The following is an 18,190-nucleotide window of genomic DNA, read 5'->3' on the forward strand; positions in this document are numbered from 1 at the left end:
TGAGTCTCTTCGGTTGCCCGAAAGGATGTGGAGAGGTGATCTTGTTTTTTTGTTTTTTTAGTCTAATAATTCTTAAGAGCTCTTTAGGAGTTTGATGTGTTTCGTATATTAATTTTTGACTTTCAATATAGATTTACCATTTCTGCTCTTACAAGGTGGATGGCTGCTTTGTACTTTGTTATGTTTCATCAATAATTGCTATTGTTTTTTATTTATAAAAAAAACTTTAATATTTTCAACCCATATTTTTATAGGTGTTTTTTTCTCTATTTTTTAAATTTTTTCAAAATGAAGTGTGATTTTTTTATTATTTAAAATTAGCGATAATATATTATTGATGAACAAACAAAAGTACAAAGCAACTATGTGCTGAATATGGGTAAATAGTCTCTGGTGACCAAACACAAAAGCATGTTGAATTGATTTAAAGATAATCACGCACAACCGAAACAATGATTAAATCCCCAATCCAACAACCAAAAGCACATGTACTCATACCTATAATACAAATCAGCCACGCAATGGCAGAAATGGCAAATCCGTATCGAAAGCCAAAAGCTAAAAAGAAATAAAAATTCTAAATAGAAAACAAATCACAGCAAACTCTTAAAGAGTTTCTGAAAATTATTAGTCCAAAACAAAACTAAGAAACAAGACCACTGCTCCACACCTTCCGGGCAATCCGAAGAAAATCATAGCGTCATACCGGCTAAACCCATAGTTCCGCACTGGCTAAACTCGGACTCAACGCAACTAGACATCTTCCCATCCTTAGAGCTCCAAACTATGTTGAATGGAGTCAGCTCTTTGTGTACGTGGGCCAAAATACGGTGACTATATCATGGCGACAACATCATTTCACGGCGACTACTTCCACATCACAAAATAAACTAACAATCTTGAGGGAAAAGAGAGAGGAAGAGGCAGGGAAAGAGACCGAGGAGTGGCGACGGCTAAGAGAGGGTTTAGAAATCTAGTTTTTTAAATTATTTTAAATTATAGGGAATGAAATTCGAACTATTTTTATTTGTATTTTTTTTATCGAACCTAGTTAACCCTCGCCTGGGATAGAAAAGATTTCTATCCATACCCCTTGCTTGTTTGGTCTTATTAACTATAATTAATGGGTTGCACAAGGAACGCAATATGTCTGGCTGGCTGTCTGCGCCACTGAAGAAGTTTTGGGGAGCAAATAACTGAAAGAGATGTTCGGAAAAGAAAAAAAAACTGAAAGAGATGTTGGTATGTATACAAAAATGGCAGAATCAAAAATGGTTGCAGTTGTAGAACAAGGTCTTTGTCTTGCACCACCTATAAATAGCCCAACTATAATAAAACAACGTGGCAATACTTTTGTCAGAAAATGACACAAGAAAATAGACCCGACCCCCTCTCTTTTCTTCTTTTTATTCATGGCAAGATATTCCATTCCTCTTTAGCACAAGCTTACTAAAGTTTAATTAAATTTTTTAAATTTTTTTAATTTTATACAAACGATGTTGAAAGAGAAGTAATCGTATATAAGACTTCGCGTGCATATATAATTTTTTTAATATTGTAAGGTGATATTATCAGCTGACATAATATGTCATCATTTTTTCAATATAAGTGTAATTAATTAATTAATTAATCAATATTATGCACCAAATAAATGAATAATAAAAACAAGGTGAAAAACACCATCCAGCACCAGGCAGGCAGCAGATAAAAACTTCCCTCTCTTTTCACACACTAACACGGAGCATTTTAGCAGGCAAATAGCAAATAGCAAATACCAAACCACTCTCTCTCTCTCTCTCTCTCTCTCTAATTTTCTTGATTGATGCGCATACTCTTCCCCCCAAACCCAATCAAAACCCCAGCTCTCTTCAATTCCATCCTCCGTCTGCGATTCAACTCGCTCCGATCCCACTGTTTCAACTCAATGGCCATACCTCCTCCGAAGTCAGCCATGGCTTCTGCTGTCGACAACGAGGTGGGTCTTGCTCGCCGCTTCTGGATCAAATTCCACCGAGAATCGGTTTTCGCTATGTACACTCCCTTCTCGCTCTCTTTGGCTTCCGGGAATCTCAAGATTGAAACTTTCCGCCATTATATTGCCCAAGATGTTCACTTTCTCAAGGCCTTCGCTCATGCGTGAGTTGTTGCTTTCTTTAATTCATTTTCTTTTTTCTTTATACGAGTTTCGTTGGGTATATTTTTCTGTTGGGGTTTTTGGGACTGTTTGGTTGCTGGGAAAATGCTGTGATTGAATCTGAATCGGAATCTGAATCTGGGGTTTGCTTTTTTTTTTTAATCACTGCAAGTGTTTGAGCAAATAAGGATTAAACTTTGCCTTTGTTAATATGTCTATTTATCTTTAAGCGTATTTGGTTCCAGAAAAAAGTATAGCTCAGAGTACTTATTGTAATTCTTAGACTTTTTTGTTGTTGTTGTTGTTGTCAATTTGGAAAATTTGGTTCCATTTATTAAACATTTTTTAAAGTTAGATTACAGTTTTTAGCAACAAAAAATAAAGTTTCATGAATTGCTTGAAATTGCATATTGGTAGTTTTACCTTAACACAAGTATAAAGGTTTGGCGAATGCTCGTGCTTTCATTGTTGTGGTCTGTTTGATTTTGGGGAAAATATGGGAAAATAAAGGAATTTGGATTGTGAATGTAGAGGTTTAATCAATAGGAGGAAAGGATATGTGGTTTGATGAAAACTTGGTATCTACTATATATTTGCCAAGACAGAGTTCTTGATTTTTCATTGTATGGATTTTACCTCTGTTTCCTTTTCTTTGCATAATCTTAGCCAAAAGGCCAAGTAAGGTATTCTTTTCTTTTTATATGTTCTTGACTTCTTGGTCTCTTTGGTTGCTGAGGAAACATAGGAAATGACAAAGAATAACCACATGCGTCTTAGACACTTTTTATTGTTTAGTAATATGACATTTATTCTTCTATGCACCTTTCCATTCTTCGCCTTGGTATTTACACTAGGTCACCTTTTTTGTAATTTATTTTCATAATATGTCGTAATTTTTTTTTTTTTAATAAAAATTTTCCCTTAAAAGTCTACCAGAAGATGAGCTAGGATTTTCAACTGAAGGGTTGTTTGGTTGCTCAGAAAAGGTCTGAAATGTAAACAAAACAAAACAAAAACAAAAACAAAAATTTTTCTTTTTCGTAGCTATGATGGAGAAAATTATATGGTAATTTGGCTGAGCATAATTTAAATGATTGACTTATTTGGTTGACTTTATTGTTCTTTAATAACAGGAGTAACTGAAAATCATGATTTTCAAAATTTTGTATTCATTTCTTTTTGTCAGTTTTCTCAGCAACCAAATGGAGGGTTAGGTATTTTGCAAATATTTTTGTGCATTGAATGAGGTAAGTTTTTTGTTTTTTCATTTCCCTGCAATCCAAAATAATGTTTAAGATAGGAATAAATTTTATTTTAGTTATGTTTAGAACTAGGGAAGTTTGAATTTATATATCTATTTTTAGGTGATTTACTTGTTTGATTTCCGTTTATGTTTGGTTTTTTAGGTATGAATTGGCGGAAGAGTGTGCAGATGATGATGATGCAAAGGTTGCGATTTCTCTGTTGAGGAATGATGTTCGGGAGGAGCTAAAAATGCATGATTCATTTGTGAAGGTATGATGAAGGGTTCTTTTGTCTAATATAAGAGTAGACATGTAAATTGTATTTGAATGCAACATTCCGATCAAGCATTTATTAATTTTTTTTGTATTTTTTTAATGTTCAAATATTGGCGGAAACTCTCTGTTTCTTACTCAGTTAAGTTACATTTTGCATTGTCTAAATATAAGAGTCATGCAGGAATGGGGTTTACATGGTGCTAAAAAGGCCGCTATCAATTCTGCAGCAGCAAAGTACATAGATTTCTTATTGGCAACAGCCTCTGGAAAAGTTGAAGGAGTTAAAGGCCCTGGTAAACTTGCAACCCCATTTGAAAAAACCAAAGTTGCTGCTTACACCCTTGGTGCTATGACTCCTTGCATGAGACTATATGCCTTTCTAGGTAAGGAGTTCAAGGCACTTCTAGATCCCAATGAAGGCAGTCACCCGTACAAGAAGTGGATTGACAATTACTCTTCTGAAAGTTTTCAGGTTCGTCATATCAAGTTTTTTCACCTTGTTTTCTCATGGTCAGTCTGGTTATAATTTGCTGATTCTGGTCTCAAATTTTCATGCATTGCATAAATGGCCTTCGTTACTTCTATAGCTCAAATATTGTTATCTTTGAATTTAGGCCTCAGCTGCGCAAACTGAAGAGTTGCTCGATAAACTAAGTGTCTCTTTGACAGGCGAGGAGCTTGACATCATCGAAAAGCTTTATCACCAAGCAATGAAACTTGAAATAGAGTTCTTCTCTGCTCAGTCCCTTGTTCAGCCAACCATAGTTCCTCTGATCAAAGAACATAACCCTGCAAAAGATCACCTCATGATATTTTCTGATTTTGATTTGACCTGTACAGTCGTTGATTCATCTGCCATTTTGGCTGAAATTGCAATAGTAACAGCACCAAAATCTGATCAACATCAATCAGAAAATCAGATTGCTCGGATGTCATCAGCTGATCTCAGGAATACATGGGGCCTTCTTTCCAGGCAGTACACAGAAGAGTATGAGCAGTGCATAGAAAGCTTTGTTCCGACTGAAAAAGGTATAGTAACAATTAAGGCAATCTTGTTTGATACTCATGAATTTTCAACTTTTGTTTTGAAGGTGTGAAATTGTTACAAAAGCACCTTTATAGAGGTTACTTGCTCAGATGTGACTGTTTGACTTTCTGTGGTTTTGCAGTGTTGTTTGACTATAAAAATCTGCATAAAGCACTTGAAAAACTTTCAGATTTTGAGAAAAAGGCAAACAATAGAGTTACGAAGTCTGGAGTACTCAAGGGTCTTAATATTGAGGATATAAAAAGAGCTGGTGAACGTCTCATTCTTCAAGATGGTTGTATTAATTTCTTCCAGAAAATTGTCAAGAGTGAAAACTTGAATGCAAATGTTCATGTTCTTTCATACTGTTGGTGTGGCGATCTCATCAGGTCAGCCTTTTCATCAGGTATATTTTCCTAATGAACATTCATAAACTTTTACTTTTGTTCATGTTTTATGTGTATGCATTACGCGGACTAAATTTACGCTTATTCTCTTGTTTTCTTGGAAGTACTATAGACAGTTTTATCGTTTTGATCCCAGTAGCTATATCTTGTATGTTTTGGACAAGCTGGTGGATATTGAAATACGATCCTTCTTTTTCCTCTGTAGAAAATGAATTGAACATGATCCTAACTGACTTTTGCTAAAGAGAAATTGATGTGAATGTATTACATCTTTTGTAGGCGTAGTTTAACAGTCGTTTTCATAAGATGCCTTAAAGGTGATATTACCTAGATTTAGGATAAAATTCTGGATCATATGAGTTATGGGAATAATTTGGTGGGCATGGATTTTTCCTTGTACATGTATATTTGAGGCCATCATTCAAAACCTTAGAATCTGACCCTTGGTGGGCATATAAGATGTCCATTGTTGACATTTGAATTGCATATAGTTATCACTGTGAGCAACTGTATCTTGATTTTCTCTCTTGTGTTGCCTCAGTCCTATATATGTGTGTATACATATCATCAGAACTAAGAATAAGTAATGTGTTGTTGGTTAAGATACATTATTACATTGCATCTCATTGGGACCCTTCAGCTATTTTATTGTTAATTTTTTTTTTTTTGGGGTCAACAGTTGTTTCCTTTCGATTAAGTGTGGTTTCTTTGTTCCTTTTTCCTGTGACCAAGTACAAATGATCAGCATTATCTATTTATTGACTTTTGGAGCAGGGGATTTACACGAGCTGAATGTGCATGCAAATGAGTTTACCTTCGAAGAATCCATCTCCACAGGTGATATTGTTAAGAAGGTGGAGTCTCCTATTGACAAGGTTCAATCTTTCAAAGATATTTTAAAAAATTGCTGCGATGACAGAAAGAACTTGACCGTTTACATTGGAGACTCAGTGGGTGACATACTTTGTCTGCTTGAGGCAGATATAGGAATTGTAATTGGGTCAAGTTCAAGCCTTAGGAGAGTGGGGACTCAGTTTGGTGTATCTTTTGTTCCATTGTTTCCTGGGTTAGTTAAGAAACAGAAAGAATTCATAGAAGGAAGGTCTTCCAATTGGAAAGGGTTAACTGGCATTCTTTACACAGCGAGTAGTTGGGCTGAAATACATGCCTTCATTTTGGGGTATTAAATTTTTGTTTTTTTGTTTGTTTGTTCTTATGCACTCAACTATGTGCTTGGACAAAGGAATCATTCATATATAGTGGAACACAGATAAAAGTTGGTGTCGTGTCAAAAACCAAAGATAAAAGTTGGTGGCTGATTTTATAAGGGCCACAGGTTTGCTGCTGCCTTGCTCTTTTTTCCTTCTCTTTTGTAAACAGGAGACCTCTTTGAGAAATGTGATGTTGGCCTCTCAGGGTGCTGTAAACAGGGTATGTGCAATTTTCTTCTGCTTCTTTCATGTTTTTCCTCGGTCTTTTACCCTTGGGTATTATTTAACTTCGTTATCGTATCTGTTTCTTGAATCCTCATATTTCAGGTATCGAGGGTTTACAGGCAGCAAGGAATCAAAACAGAGATTGTTATATCATTTGTCCATATAAACATTTCAAGTTCTGTATCTGTATTTTGATAGCTGATTGCTATTCGATATTTTTGGGATGAATGGCAGTTTCGGAGTGTATTTTCGGTGGTACATATGCCATGTCCTATTATAAATGCAGATGCAGAGTTCATGTTAATGTTTGGATGTTGCAACTTTCTTGAATAGTTTGTTTGCTTCTGATATCTGTGCCCTCTCATATTGTGCCAAAGAAAAGATATACGTGCCCTCTATATTGTGATTAAAGATTGTGCCTACATTTGTGTATTATATGTAATATAGATTTGCCCTTCAGTCAAATAGAGCCCCACTGGTCTTATTCATATAGAACAGTTGTCCCAATGTAGTCGGACGCAGTGCTCTTGAAGGACATGTGTGGCTGCGTATATAACCATAGTAGTCGGTACGAGATGCATCTACCATGACAAAAATTGAACTCAGTTGCCTTGATCCCCAAGGGAACTGAGATCTTAATTTTAGAAGAAATAGACTGCCTCATCTGGGAAGTGCATGTCCTTTGCTTTTAGTTGATTCTTTTTACATACGTATGTCTTTAACAGCATGTTGGTATCCATTGGATGTTTGGTTGGGGCCATAATTTAATTTGTCATAGATAGTCCACTATTGAATTGCATGCGTTGCTTGGTTTGGCTTGCATCATACTTTTGGAAAGACATTTGAAATGCAATGCTCCAAATTGGAAACATGAAACGGATGACCATAACTTTTCAGTCAACATAACATCCATGATATGCAAACTATACATGCACTGAAACAATTCATATTAAACTAAGAGGATAAATGAGAGAAGAAGACAAGTTGACCACTACTTTTCTACATGCATTCGGACAAGGATTTCTCCATTTGCGCCCCACATTTTGTCATTTGTGTAAGTTTTTCAAATAATTGAGCCCAATGTAAAGCTTCCTTTTTCTTCCTTTTCTTTAACCAACAATTCCTACTTTCTCACTTATCACGCTTAATAAAGTGATTTGGCTTGGCTTCCAATAATATATATATATATATATATATATATATACACATAGGTGTCAAGCTAGAAAATCTTGTTTGGTGGAAATGATGACATGGCGGTGGGCCTTTGTCCAGTTGTACGAGAATAGTGTTTAAGAACAGTTTTAGGATTATACCATCATCACCAACTAATAGTATTATTAAAGATGTGCTTCGTACTGAAGATTTCATAAATCATTATAAGTAGAAAATTTAACTTTTCAATGGGAGTGGGATCTTAGCTTTTTTGTTTCTGAGTTCTGATGCACTTAAAGCTCAGTGTGGTTGGCCACGTTTCCAAATCTCATTGGCTTTGGCTTCCACTCAAACCAAAATCCAGAGACTTTTTAATTGCAAACCCGTGAGAGCTTCTTTCTTCAATTGCAAAAACATTATCCGTGAGGTCCTTACAAGTTACATTTCTTTCTTTCTCTCCTTCTCTTGTTCAATTGGATCAGCTTTTGGCCCCTCCACTCTTTCAATTTGTAAAATCCATCCAATCAATCTCTCAACAATCCAATTTGAAAAGGCCCCTCCCCTTGACTTTGTTAGTACTAGTCGATCGTCCTTAATCATACCATGTTTGTTTACAGTGGACCTTACCCACTTAAACAGCACTAATTCTCAACTGAATCTCAATTCTCACTAAGAGCTAAGGCTGTAATTTAATATTCCAAAAATGTCTACCCACAATTAGCTATATATGGCTACCACATGTTGTGCCAATTTAGTATGTCAATGAAATAGGTTTCATGTGCAAACAGTTGACAATTGAGATCATATACGAATGATGTTGATCATCATTTCTTGGAATTAATTAGTATATGGTACAACAGATTAAAAAAATATGTACATCATGTGACTCTTTGTCATATGCTATATGGACATGAACGCGAATGAATGATTATTAGTGTTTGATGTAGGTGAATTCTACTATGGATACATCAACGACTGACAATGGTGTGCCGGCATGGATTGTCAAAAGCAATTGAACGACAAAATTGACATGAGAGACAAAATTTTGACAAGAAGCTCTAAAAACAATTATATAAGCAACTAATAAACTAATGCTGCCATTTCTAATAATGTCATTATCTGCAAAACCCAAGAACTATCTTGTGTTATTATATATACAAAACCTAGGGATTGAGTTAATTAGAGGCCAGCTAATTAGGTTGTCCAATCCAATGGGTAAGTTTTGGCCAACTATGAGCACAAATCAAAAACGAATATTGTTTTTGTTTTTATTTTTAGGTATATATGTGGATCCAAATTGGATAGCTCACCTCAGATTCCAACTTTAAATTATAAGAGGGGGGGTCCTTTTTACTTAATGGGATATTCCTTTTATCAGTAAAACACATAGAGACATGTGAAGTAGGGCCTCCCATGTACGTACGTGGCCTAATTCATTTCCCTTTCACCTTTGTTTCATCCGCTCCCACAACCGATTGTACATCTATATATACCCAACCACCCCAAAATTCTACTGCCTCTTTCTTCTTCCCCTACAACTTAAGTTGATTTTTCTGCCAGAGAAATAATAATTAGGGTTTCACTGAACTTGTCCAAGGAATGATGGTGCTTCAGAAGTTGATAAGAAGAATGTCAAGTGGAGAAGAAGATCATTCTTTCATGTCCAAAAGCTCACCAGGAGGAGGATATAGGGTCCTCACCTTTCAGTCATGGCCTGATTTACAGCAGTAAAGAAGGTATGAACTTGAGGAGGAAATGTAACCTCAGGCAAGTCTGATTCTTGGCTTATACATATGATATATATATTTATATATCAACCCTTCATATTTCCTTGACCTTCTCCTTTCCTTTTTTTCTTTTCCTTTTAGTTTCTGTTTGGACGAACTCCTTTCCCCTGATTCTTGGCTTGTTTGCCAAGAAATTAATGGAGGAAACTGAAATAAACTATGGAATGTTAGCTCCTCCAGGTTGAGCAGCGAAAGAGATATAATTTTGTATTTCCGTTGTTTTTTTCCTTGCTTTGATCTTTATTATGCACTTTGCTAGTGTGCTCCATGACTGTAAGAGACATCGATCGTCGTTGTATAACACAACTGGTTTTCTGGTTTTTCTCTGTTTCTCATTGATTAATGAATCGTTGACTTGACACCGCAGAAGTGCTATACTAATACTTTATACTCATCAAAACTGGAATCTTTTATCTTCCAAGTTATTTTAGTATTTTCACGTTACATGAGCAGGGTAGATAATGGAACGTGTTTGGATGAAAAAGCTACCGCGTCACCGCGTGTCTGATTCTTTTCAAAGAATAATTGCACGTTAGGGAACATACCTCTATATGTATATATGTATATATTAACCTCAAATTAATTAGAGCACATGTACTCCTCTTCCCAGTTAACTGGCAATTAGCATTCTTAATTAGCTGGCGATGAATGTTCAACGTTTGAAACAACCTCTCATATCATATACCTCTTTCTATGAGTCTTCCGGGTTAACAACAAGAAGCCATAATATATAATATGAGACAATGCTTAAAGATTTTTGCTCATGAATGAAATGATAGGGCCTAGCCGCTTAGCTCTCTAAACCTCAAGTTTATCTAAAATCTTCTTCTTCTATATTCACATTATGCGCAGCAGCAGCAGCTATTTATAGAACTCAAGCTTTTATTTTATAGCAAGGAAGGAACATGATAAAACCTTCCTTGACAATATATAATGAAGACTAGCTAGGCAGAGAATCGATCAGAAGATAATGTACTGGAAAGTAGTGACCCCTTCTTTTGCGGGCACATGTATGTCTAGGTCTAGTCTAGGAGGAGGACAGCAGATAGAATAAACAAGATTTGAGTAGCTCTTGAAAAAGCCAAGGACGTGGGGCTATAGCAACTATACATGATCAAATGTTGAAGCAAAATTGGTATAAATGGCACGGCATTGGCATGGCAGGGTTCCAGATAGTTGGGAAAAGTTAAAGGAAAAGAAGAAGAAAGAAGAAAACACCTTGGATAAAGTTGCAGAGGGCTGCTTCCTCTACAGAATGTGCAGAGAAAAAGAAAAGAAAAGAAATTATTATGAGAGATAGATACCATGGAGCCTTCATTGGGAAGATGGAATCTTTTCGTCCAACATGGTAAAAGCCAGAACACAGGGAGGGAGTGGGGGGCCATATTTGTAGCTTTCTTTCTGCATCTTTTTATTTTTTTCAATTTTAAAGTAAATAAAGTAGTTGATTATCTACTACAGTTTGGGATAAGGACGATGGATCACTAAAGTCTACCACCCTCCTCCATCATTTCAATTTCCTTTTCATTATTAAAATTATGAGTTAGTCACCATGTGTTGTCACCTAGTGCCAAAATGAGGTGCAATTTATAATATAAAAAAGAAAAAAGGAAGACAATCAAATTTAGATTTTTCTATTGGTCCGTGACTCATCAAAGACTCAGTAACAAAGCTAATCAAAAATTAAATAAAGTAAATAAACATATAATTTATATAATATAGTATGTTATTTGGTTGATGATTAGTTGAATGACACTTCAACAAAATTCAGAATCTGATAAGCAAATTGGAGAAGACAGACAGAGTCACAGAGAGCAGCTTCCTTCCATCACCCAATGGATAACTGGCCTTCCTTTTCAATATATATAATTAAATCGCTCTCTCTCTCTCTCTCTCTCTCTCTCTCTCTCTCTCTCTTGCAGCTTTGACTTTGGCATCCTTTCTTTCCTTTCCTTCTTAGTTCAACTCTGTAAGTGCCAACAATTAATTGAATATTATATTATATTATACAATTGCACTCTTTTTTGGGTGGGTGGTGAAGAAAGAAAGAATCATTTTATGTTGGGGCGTCCGTACAACTTTAACAAGGATAATATTAAATTCAGCCAAGTTGGATTTTTTATTTTCTGCCAGAGTTAAGAGGAGGAGAGGGAAACTCAAACACACGAGTATTATGAATTAGTTCAAACTCATACATACGACTATCATGAATTAACACAAACATATTATATGGTTTCATGAATTAACACAAACATATTATATGGTTTTATTTTTCGTTTTCTAAAGTTAAAAAAAAAAAGAGAAAACTCAGACACACAAGTACCATGAATTAGTTCAAAGTTATACACACAAATACCATGAATTAATACAAACATATCATATGGTTTTTTCCCTGTAAAAGTGTGTTTTCAATCGGTGGACGCTATGGAGGAGGAGGGTCTTCTTTTCTTTATTAGTTTTCGGAACCATTAAACCACAGTGAACACGTGCACGCTTTTATGTTATAGAATAAATCCTCTGCCATTCAATCAAGAACAGAAGTAATTGATCTGCATATTTTGCCCGCATAGCAGAACAGTGAAAAAATCATCCACATTTATTCAACATAAATTTACTTTGCCACTGCTTTTACTATCTGGTTTGGTTAATCTAATTGGTCAATTATAGTGAACAAGAAAGACTAAGACAGGTTAATAAAAATACTTGATAGCAATTAAACTTTTTTTATTTTATAATATCAGCTATAAACAATTAATAATTACTATTGCCATAAAACAAGAAACACTGTGTTATGATATCAATGTTCTTCATTTTGAAGTCTATACTTGAGTTAGCATGGAACACATAGTTCAGTGTAACATTTGTGATTGGTATTCAAATTTATACTTCACCATAAATGTCAAAGATTCATATAATTCTATAGGCATAATATGCCATTGACGAGGGCATCACTTAAATATTATTTATCTATCCCGGCTAGAATGTCAACCTTATCTTAATGGATAACATCAAATTATGGCATTCTTGAATTAGATTGATGGTGTGGTTTCAACAACCTTTGTTAGGTTTTATATAGAAATTTAAAGGCAGTTCTTTGTAAGTGATGCTTTAATAAATAATTAAATACAAGTGATATGAATATGTTGCAAGGTTACGTGGACTCTTCACTTCATCTTGTTGTGATATACTTGGGCACTAGGTAGGAATTGCAGATGCATAGAAGACCTTCGGAGGAGAAAGACAAACCCTGTGATATACTTGGGCATTGACCCTCGTCTGACTCCCATACTTAGGTTCATGTAACATATGTGATTGCACGAACTCCTTAGGAAATATGCTCTATTTGCGTAGTTAGTTGATGAGCTACTTCTTATATATATATATATGAGAAACATAAAATTCACATAAGAAATATGATGACAAACGATTTTTATAGCCGCCCGGCTATACTCTTAAAATATATTAATATATTAATATTTAAATTGTATAGCCGCGCGGCTATACTATTTTGAATATTTTAAAAGTATAGCCGCGCGGATAAACTCTTTAACATTTACGAAAATTTTAAAGAGTATAGCCGTGCGGCTTTACCTTTAAAATATATTAATATTTAAATAGTATAGCCGCGCGGCTATACAATTTAAATCTATACGAATATTTTAGAAGTATAACCGCGGGCTGTGCGGCACAAAATGGTTTTCTTTTTTGTAATTAAGTAATATCTTAGACTTTTGTAATTACTTTAATTAGAAATTATGTTTTAATTATCATTTCTTTAGTGAATAATTAGTATTTAAATAGTGAACAAGGAAGACTATGACAGGTGAATAAAAATAATTAATAACAATTAAACTTGTTTTGGATGATAACAACTTTTTATTTTTTGAATATCTGCTATAAACAATCAATAATTACTATTGCCACAAAACAAGAAACAGTGTGCTATGATATCACTGTTCACTTAGACTGCAAAATCCGATTGTACACAAGAATGTCGGAATTATGATTGTCACAAAATTTCTTGGATAACAAGCAATTCTAGATCAACAAGCTTTCTGCAATACTTTACAAACTAATGGTAGGGCCTTTCCATGCGAAATAGGTTACAACAAAAGGAATCAAACACTTCTTACAGTTACATGTTACATACTCTGTTTTGTTCACCAGTCAACACAACAAACAAAAGCTCCTACTTCTCGTTCCATCTCGGTCTTCGAAACCTCTTAAAAATGACCTAGTTGCAAGGTGCTCTGAAGCATATGTCATGAAAGATGCCAAAGCCAGGCCTCCCACAACCATTAAACCTAGCCTGTTAAATGTCATAATAACATAAATTGTTCTTAGCCCTCTTTTTGAATCATATTCTTCCCAAAGATGGAAAAGTGGCACAGGCAAGAGCAGATTACCTTAAAAAAAGAGCAGTTACCCCAAAAAGACATGGCAAAGATGGAGCAGCAATAGCCAGAAAAGCCATTCCTAGCCCATAACACAGTGTAGCACTATCACATAAAGATTCTTGCCGTTGATGACCTATAACACATCCAAAAACCATAAACTAATTTAGAAAATAAATAAACAAAACAAACAAGGAACTAATTCGATGAAATTTGGCACATCAGCATTGGATTAACTCAAGCCAACTAACCTTTCCCGGAATCATAATCAACTGATTCAGGAACAGAGGACAAGGCTCCTGCTTGCACTGCTGTTCCCTTTCCCCACTGGTAAATTAGATGGAGATAACCTCCAAATAATATAAAGAAGATTGTGAATGTCCACTCATACATCATTAGTAAACCAGTCCATGGCATAACCTGTCGAGGCACAATTGCAAAAGCAAGAGCAAGGGCCACCAGGGCAGCCATGAAACAGACAACAATAGAGATCCCACCCAAATAAACAGGCACCTTGGTCTGCATCACATTAAAGGATTGTTTCACAGCATAAGTACAAACAAAAACTTTATAACGACCACATAACTTTGTAAAGTGCAGAAGACAGTCTATTTTATATAAGATAAGCTTGAAAGTGAAAGGAAATTGGACCAGTCCAACAAACACCACTGAGACATGGGATCTAACCTGATGGTTGGGATTAATGGAGGATGATGTAGAAACAACAGTATAATTAAGTGAAACTGTAGATCTAATCTTGTAGTAAAGGTGTTTCATTTGGTCATACAATGAGCTTCTACATAACGAGCCAAAGTACTCCTGTGACTGCACCAATATTCATATACCTTGATATTCAGGAAAAAAAAAACAATTTCTCAAAATTGGGCTAAAATGATCATCTACTTGCTAACCTGAAGAAACGACCGATAGTAACAAAAGAGTAAAGCACAAAATGGTAGCAGGAAAAGAAAATTGACAAGAAGAGCGTCATTTGGATTTCTGCCTCCTCCAGTTCCTGGAAGGGATTCCTTAAGCTGTACCCTAGCATTCTGCAGTATCAACGAAAGTCATTGATTATATCCTCTCTGAATGCAAAAGTTACAATAAATATTTATATATAAAAAATCAGATAACCACATAGATATTTAAAATAATTCCAAGCAGTACCTGCCAGACATCGACTGGTTTCAAAAGCCAAGATGTCCACCAATCCCAAGGTTTGAGGGGACCAAGTGTATAGTGAATGACACGAAGTTCACTTTCATTTACCATCCACTGAAAGTGTAACGCACAAGCAGATTAAACAACTTAATAAGCATAACAAATACAAATCAATAGTACATTCCCATTTAGCCACTTCATATGGGTCATCACCTTATTGTTCAATAGGACAAACTAAAGAAAAATCTAGCAATCCAAATTGTAGATATAAGACTTCTTTACAGCTTGAATTGGAGTTCCATCTTCAACCATAATAAACATGGGTTCTGAGTAGCACGACAGAACTTGTGACATTTTTAGCAGTTTTGTAATCCAATTAGCTTCACAAACACCAATTAAAAGGTTTCTTTTATTACATCTTTAGACTCTTGTGTACACCTGCGTATACAAGAAAATGTGATAACCTCACTCTTTTGTATTGAAAACCTAGCTTCTCCAATGCCAAATCTTATTCCTTAAGTGTATGCAATAGAAACATCATCTCATTCTATGGTACTTTACATTTGGGAGTGATTGGGCAGGCACTGATATCATACATGCCATTGAAAGCATTTAAACTAGTCGACCAGCGTTAATAAGACATTTCAAACACCCATTCATACCCACCTTGTTTGCCAGCATATAAAGACCGACGTCTGCATTATACAAAGTGGAAAGTCGCTCCATTGCAGGAACCGGTCTAGACTTTCGCACCTCTGCTGGTAAACTTGGCTCAAAAAGATGGGCATTGGGAAAGTCAGAATAATAGGAATTCAGAAACCCCTGGTCTCCTGTAATAAATAAAGCACATAAATGTTTAGAGAGCCAAATGACTATAATGGATCAATGCTTTCTCCCAAGGATGCCACATGACTCAGAAACATAATATACACCTATCATAACGACCAACTTTACAATGGTAATTTAAGCATGTATTTGACAATACATTTAAACTTCCCTCCAACAGTCAGAATAATATTTGTACAGATCAATTATCCATACCATATAAGCATTATGGTCTACGTAAAACATACCCATTAGTACATATCTCACTGACATGCAGATGAAGAAATAATTACGTTCTTTAAACGTACAGGCAGTGAGAAGTGATTAAAATTGCATGCAGAGTTATTTTACCTCCAGTGTAAGAAGGCAAAGTGGACACTTGTCTCATCATATCTTTAAAAACAGTTTCAGATGGTTCCACTACCATCACTCCCGAGTTCAGCCTCTCAGAATGCTTCAAGTTAGCACAGAATTTGCTGCATTTAAAAAGATCCTCGATATTTTTGACAACAATAGTATCCGCATCAAGATATACAACTGCATAATGATATTCCACAGGACATAAGAAACACAATCAGCTATCAGAGAAAAAGTGGGGCAGATCCTAAAACAATCAAATACTGAAACGTAACAAGGTCTGTTTGACTTCTGATAATAAGCAATTGAAGATTTTTACCTTTCTTGTAGTTAGTCATGTTAAAAATTTTCAGCTTTGTGTAGACACCCCAGAACCTCGACGGCCGTACTTGATTGGGATTTGCCAATAAACTAATCTTCTCCACTATCCATCCATCAGCCTGCACAAATATTCACCAAAACAATCACGCTTACAGTCAATCTGATTTAGGGGTATTTGCCGCAGCTGGAACTTTAATAGAATGAAAAATTGATTTTAGGTAAAGCAGAAAACTTTATCCTTTATTTTTCCTAAAGTCACTTCACAATTCAGTTAATGCCAAAAACCTGATTGATACTCAATTAGCTAACTTGCCGCTCTGAAAAAAAAGGAAAGTCCATAAACTCAACTAAGCCTAAGCTCAGTCACTTTCCTTAATTAGATAGAAATGGATTCTCCACAGCTCAATTTGCGCAAGTACCAAAAATAAAGAAACAAAAGAAGAGTAATAACCTCGAGAAGCTTCATGGCGTAATTGGAGACGCCGTCCGAGACCAGGGCCACCATGTCCTTGGTGGATCCAGTGTCCCGTATCGAATTGCCGAGGACTCGAACACCCAGTAGGAACTCATCTCCGTACAAGAGCGTGACATAAGCCTCCGTCGACGAGGTCTGACGCCGGGAAGACGACGATTCAAACGCACCGTTTGGTCGAATCGTGGCAGCCAGCACAAGCGCTATTAACACAAACCACATCTTCAATCTCATTATAATCATTCAATTTTATAATTTGAAGGTTTCTCGAGAAATTCAAAGAGTTGGGGATTGGGATTTTGTTGAGAACACAAAACAGAGGTTTGATTTTGAATTTGGGCTTGCTTTCATTTTCATGCGTTGTGTTTGACGTCTCTGACCTTGCTCGGGAATAGTCAAACTTATTTCAGAGTAGAACAGGGATTCTCTGCAATGAGGCCTACCATAGTGTCATGCCGTAACCAATCAAGGGCATTGCCCTTCTCCTTCAAATCAATCCTACAAGCCCAAACAGGAATTTGATCAGGGCCGAGGAGACACTTGGCAATCCATTTTTCAGTCAAAGCCCACTTACCCTTTAACCAAACAAGTTCGGAATCTGGGCCCACTACAATTTTTAGGCCCATTATTTGTTTTTGTCCTTTTTTGGAAAATACACTGTAACCGCATTATAAACTCTTGACTTGCAGTGTGTAGTTTAAACTATCGTTTGTATTATATTATATTATGTATCGTTTTCATAATAGAATTGAGACTTACTTATATTACAAATCAGACAAACTAAAGGTCGGTCGCCGGCAAAGCAACTAGAGAAGCCATTACTGCATAGCAAATCAGACAAACCCGAGTTACTGGAATGAATATACAAGTACATGCTACATTAAGCAATAAAACTGTTTGAATATAGCACAAATAATATTACATAATTAGCCAATAAATATATATTTTTAATTAGCAGGCACAGTAATCCACCTCCATATCCACAATGGGGGAATCTGAGAATCGTATACATGACTTTCGGCAAGGTAAAATTAATTACAAATTATTATTTAATTAGCTTAGTCAAGAAGGGGCGGTAAGATTAAGACAAATCGAATCAATCTTACTCGCTTTTAACCTTTACATATTTGTTATGCATTAACGACAGAAATATCATACGTGTTCAAGCAATTATTATTTGTCTTCATTTCCACTTCT

At 35.6% G+C, this 18,190-nt stretch overlaps 2 protein-coding genes across 2 annotated transcripts; one reads left to right on the forward strand and one right to left on the reverse strand.

Moving 5' to 3' along the window:
• The first annotated feature begins 1,692 nt into the window (after positions 1-1,692).
• LOC110754327 (bifunctional TH2 protein, mitochondrial) lies at positions 1,693-6,828 on the forward strand. Its single transcript, XM_021955385.2, has 7 exons — positions 1,693-2,136; positions 3,541-3,649; positions 3,836-4,126; positions 4,269-4,683; positions 4,824-5,087; positions 5,863-6,519; positions 6,627-6,828. Exons 1-6 carry the CDS (start codon positions 1,823-1,825, stop codon positions 6,273-6,275), a joined length of 1,806 nt encoding a protein of 601 aa, XP_021811077.2. The 5' UTR covers positions 1,693-1,822; the 3' UTR covers positions 6,276-6,519; positions 6,627-6,828.
• A 6,552-nt stretch (positions 6,829-13,380) lies between these two features.
• Positions 13,381-17,376, reverse strand: PGSIP6 (plant glycogenin-like starch initiation protein 6). Its single transcript, XM_021955410.2, has 10 exons — positions 16,973-17,376; positions 16,520-16,640; positions 16,195-16,380; positions 15,685-15,848; positions 15,025-15,132; positions 14,769-14,906; positions 14,545-14,682; positions 14,109-14,376; positions 13,870-13,993; positions 13,381-13,772 (listed from the first exon to the last, which is right to left on the reverse strand). The coding sequence occupies exons 1-10, from the start codon at positions 17,234-17,236 to the stop codon at positions 13,631-13,633; spliced, it is 1,653 nt and encodes a 550-aa protein (XP_021811102.1). The 5' UTR covers positions 17,237-17,376; the 3' UTR covers positions 13,381-13,630.
• Positions 17,377-18,190: the final 814 nt, after the last annotated feature.

This window comes from Prunus avium, chromosome 6, assembly GCF_965620075.1.
Source record: "Prunus avium chromosome 6, drPruAviu1.hap1.1, whole genome shotgun sequence".
NCBI lineage: Eukaryota > Viridiplantae > Streptophyta > Magnoliopsida > Rosales > Rosaceae > Prunus > Prunus avium.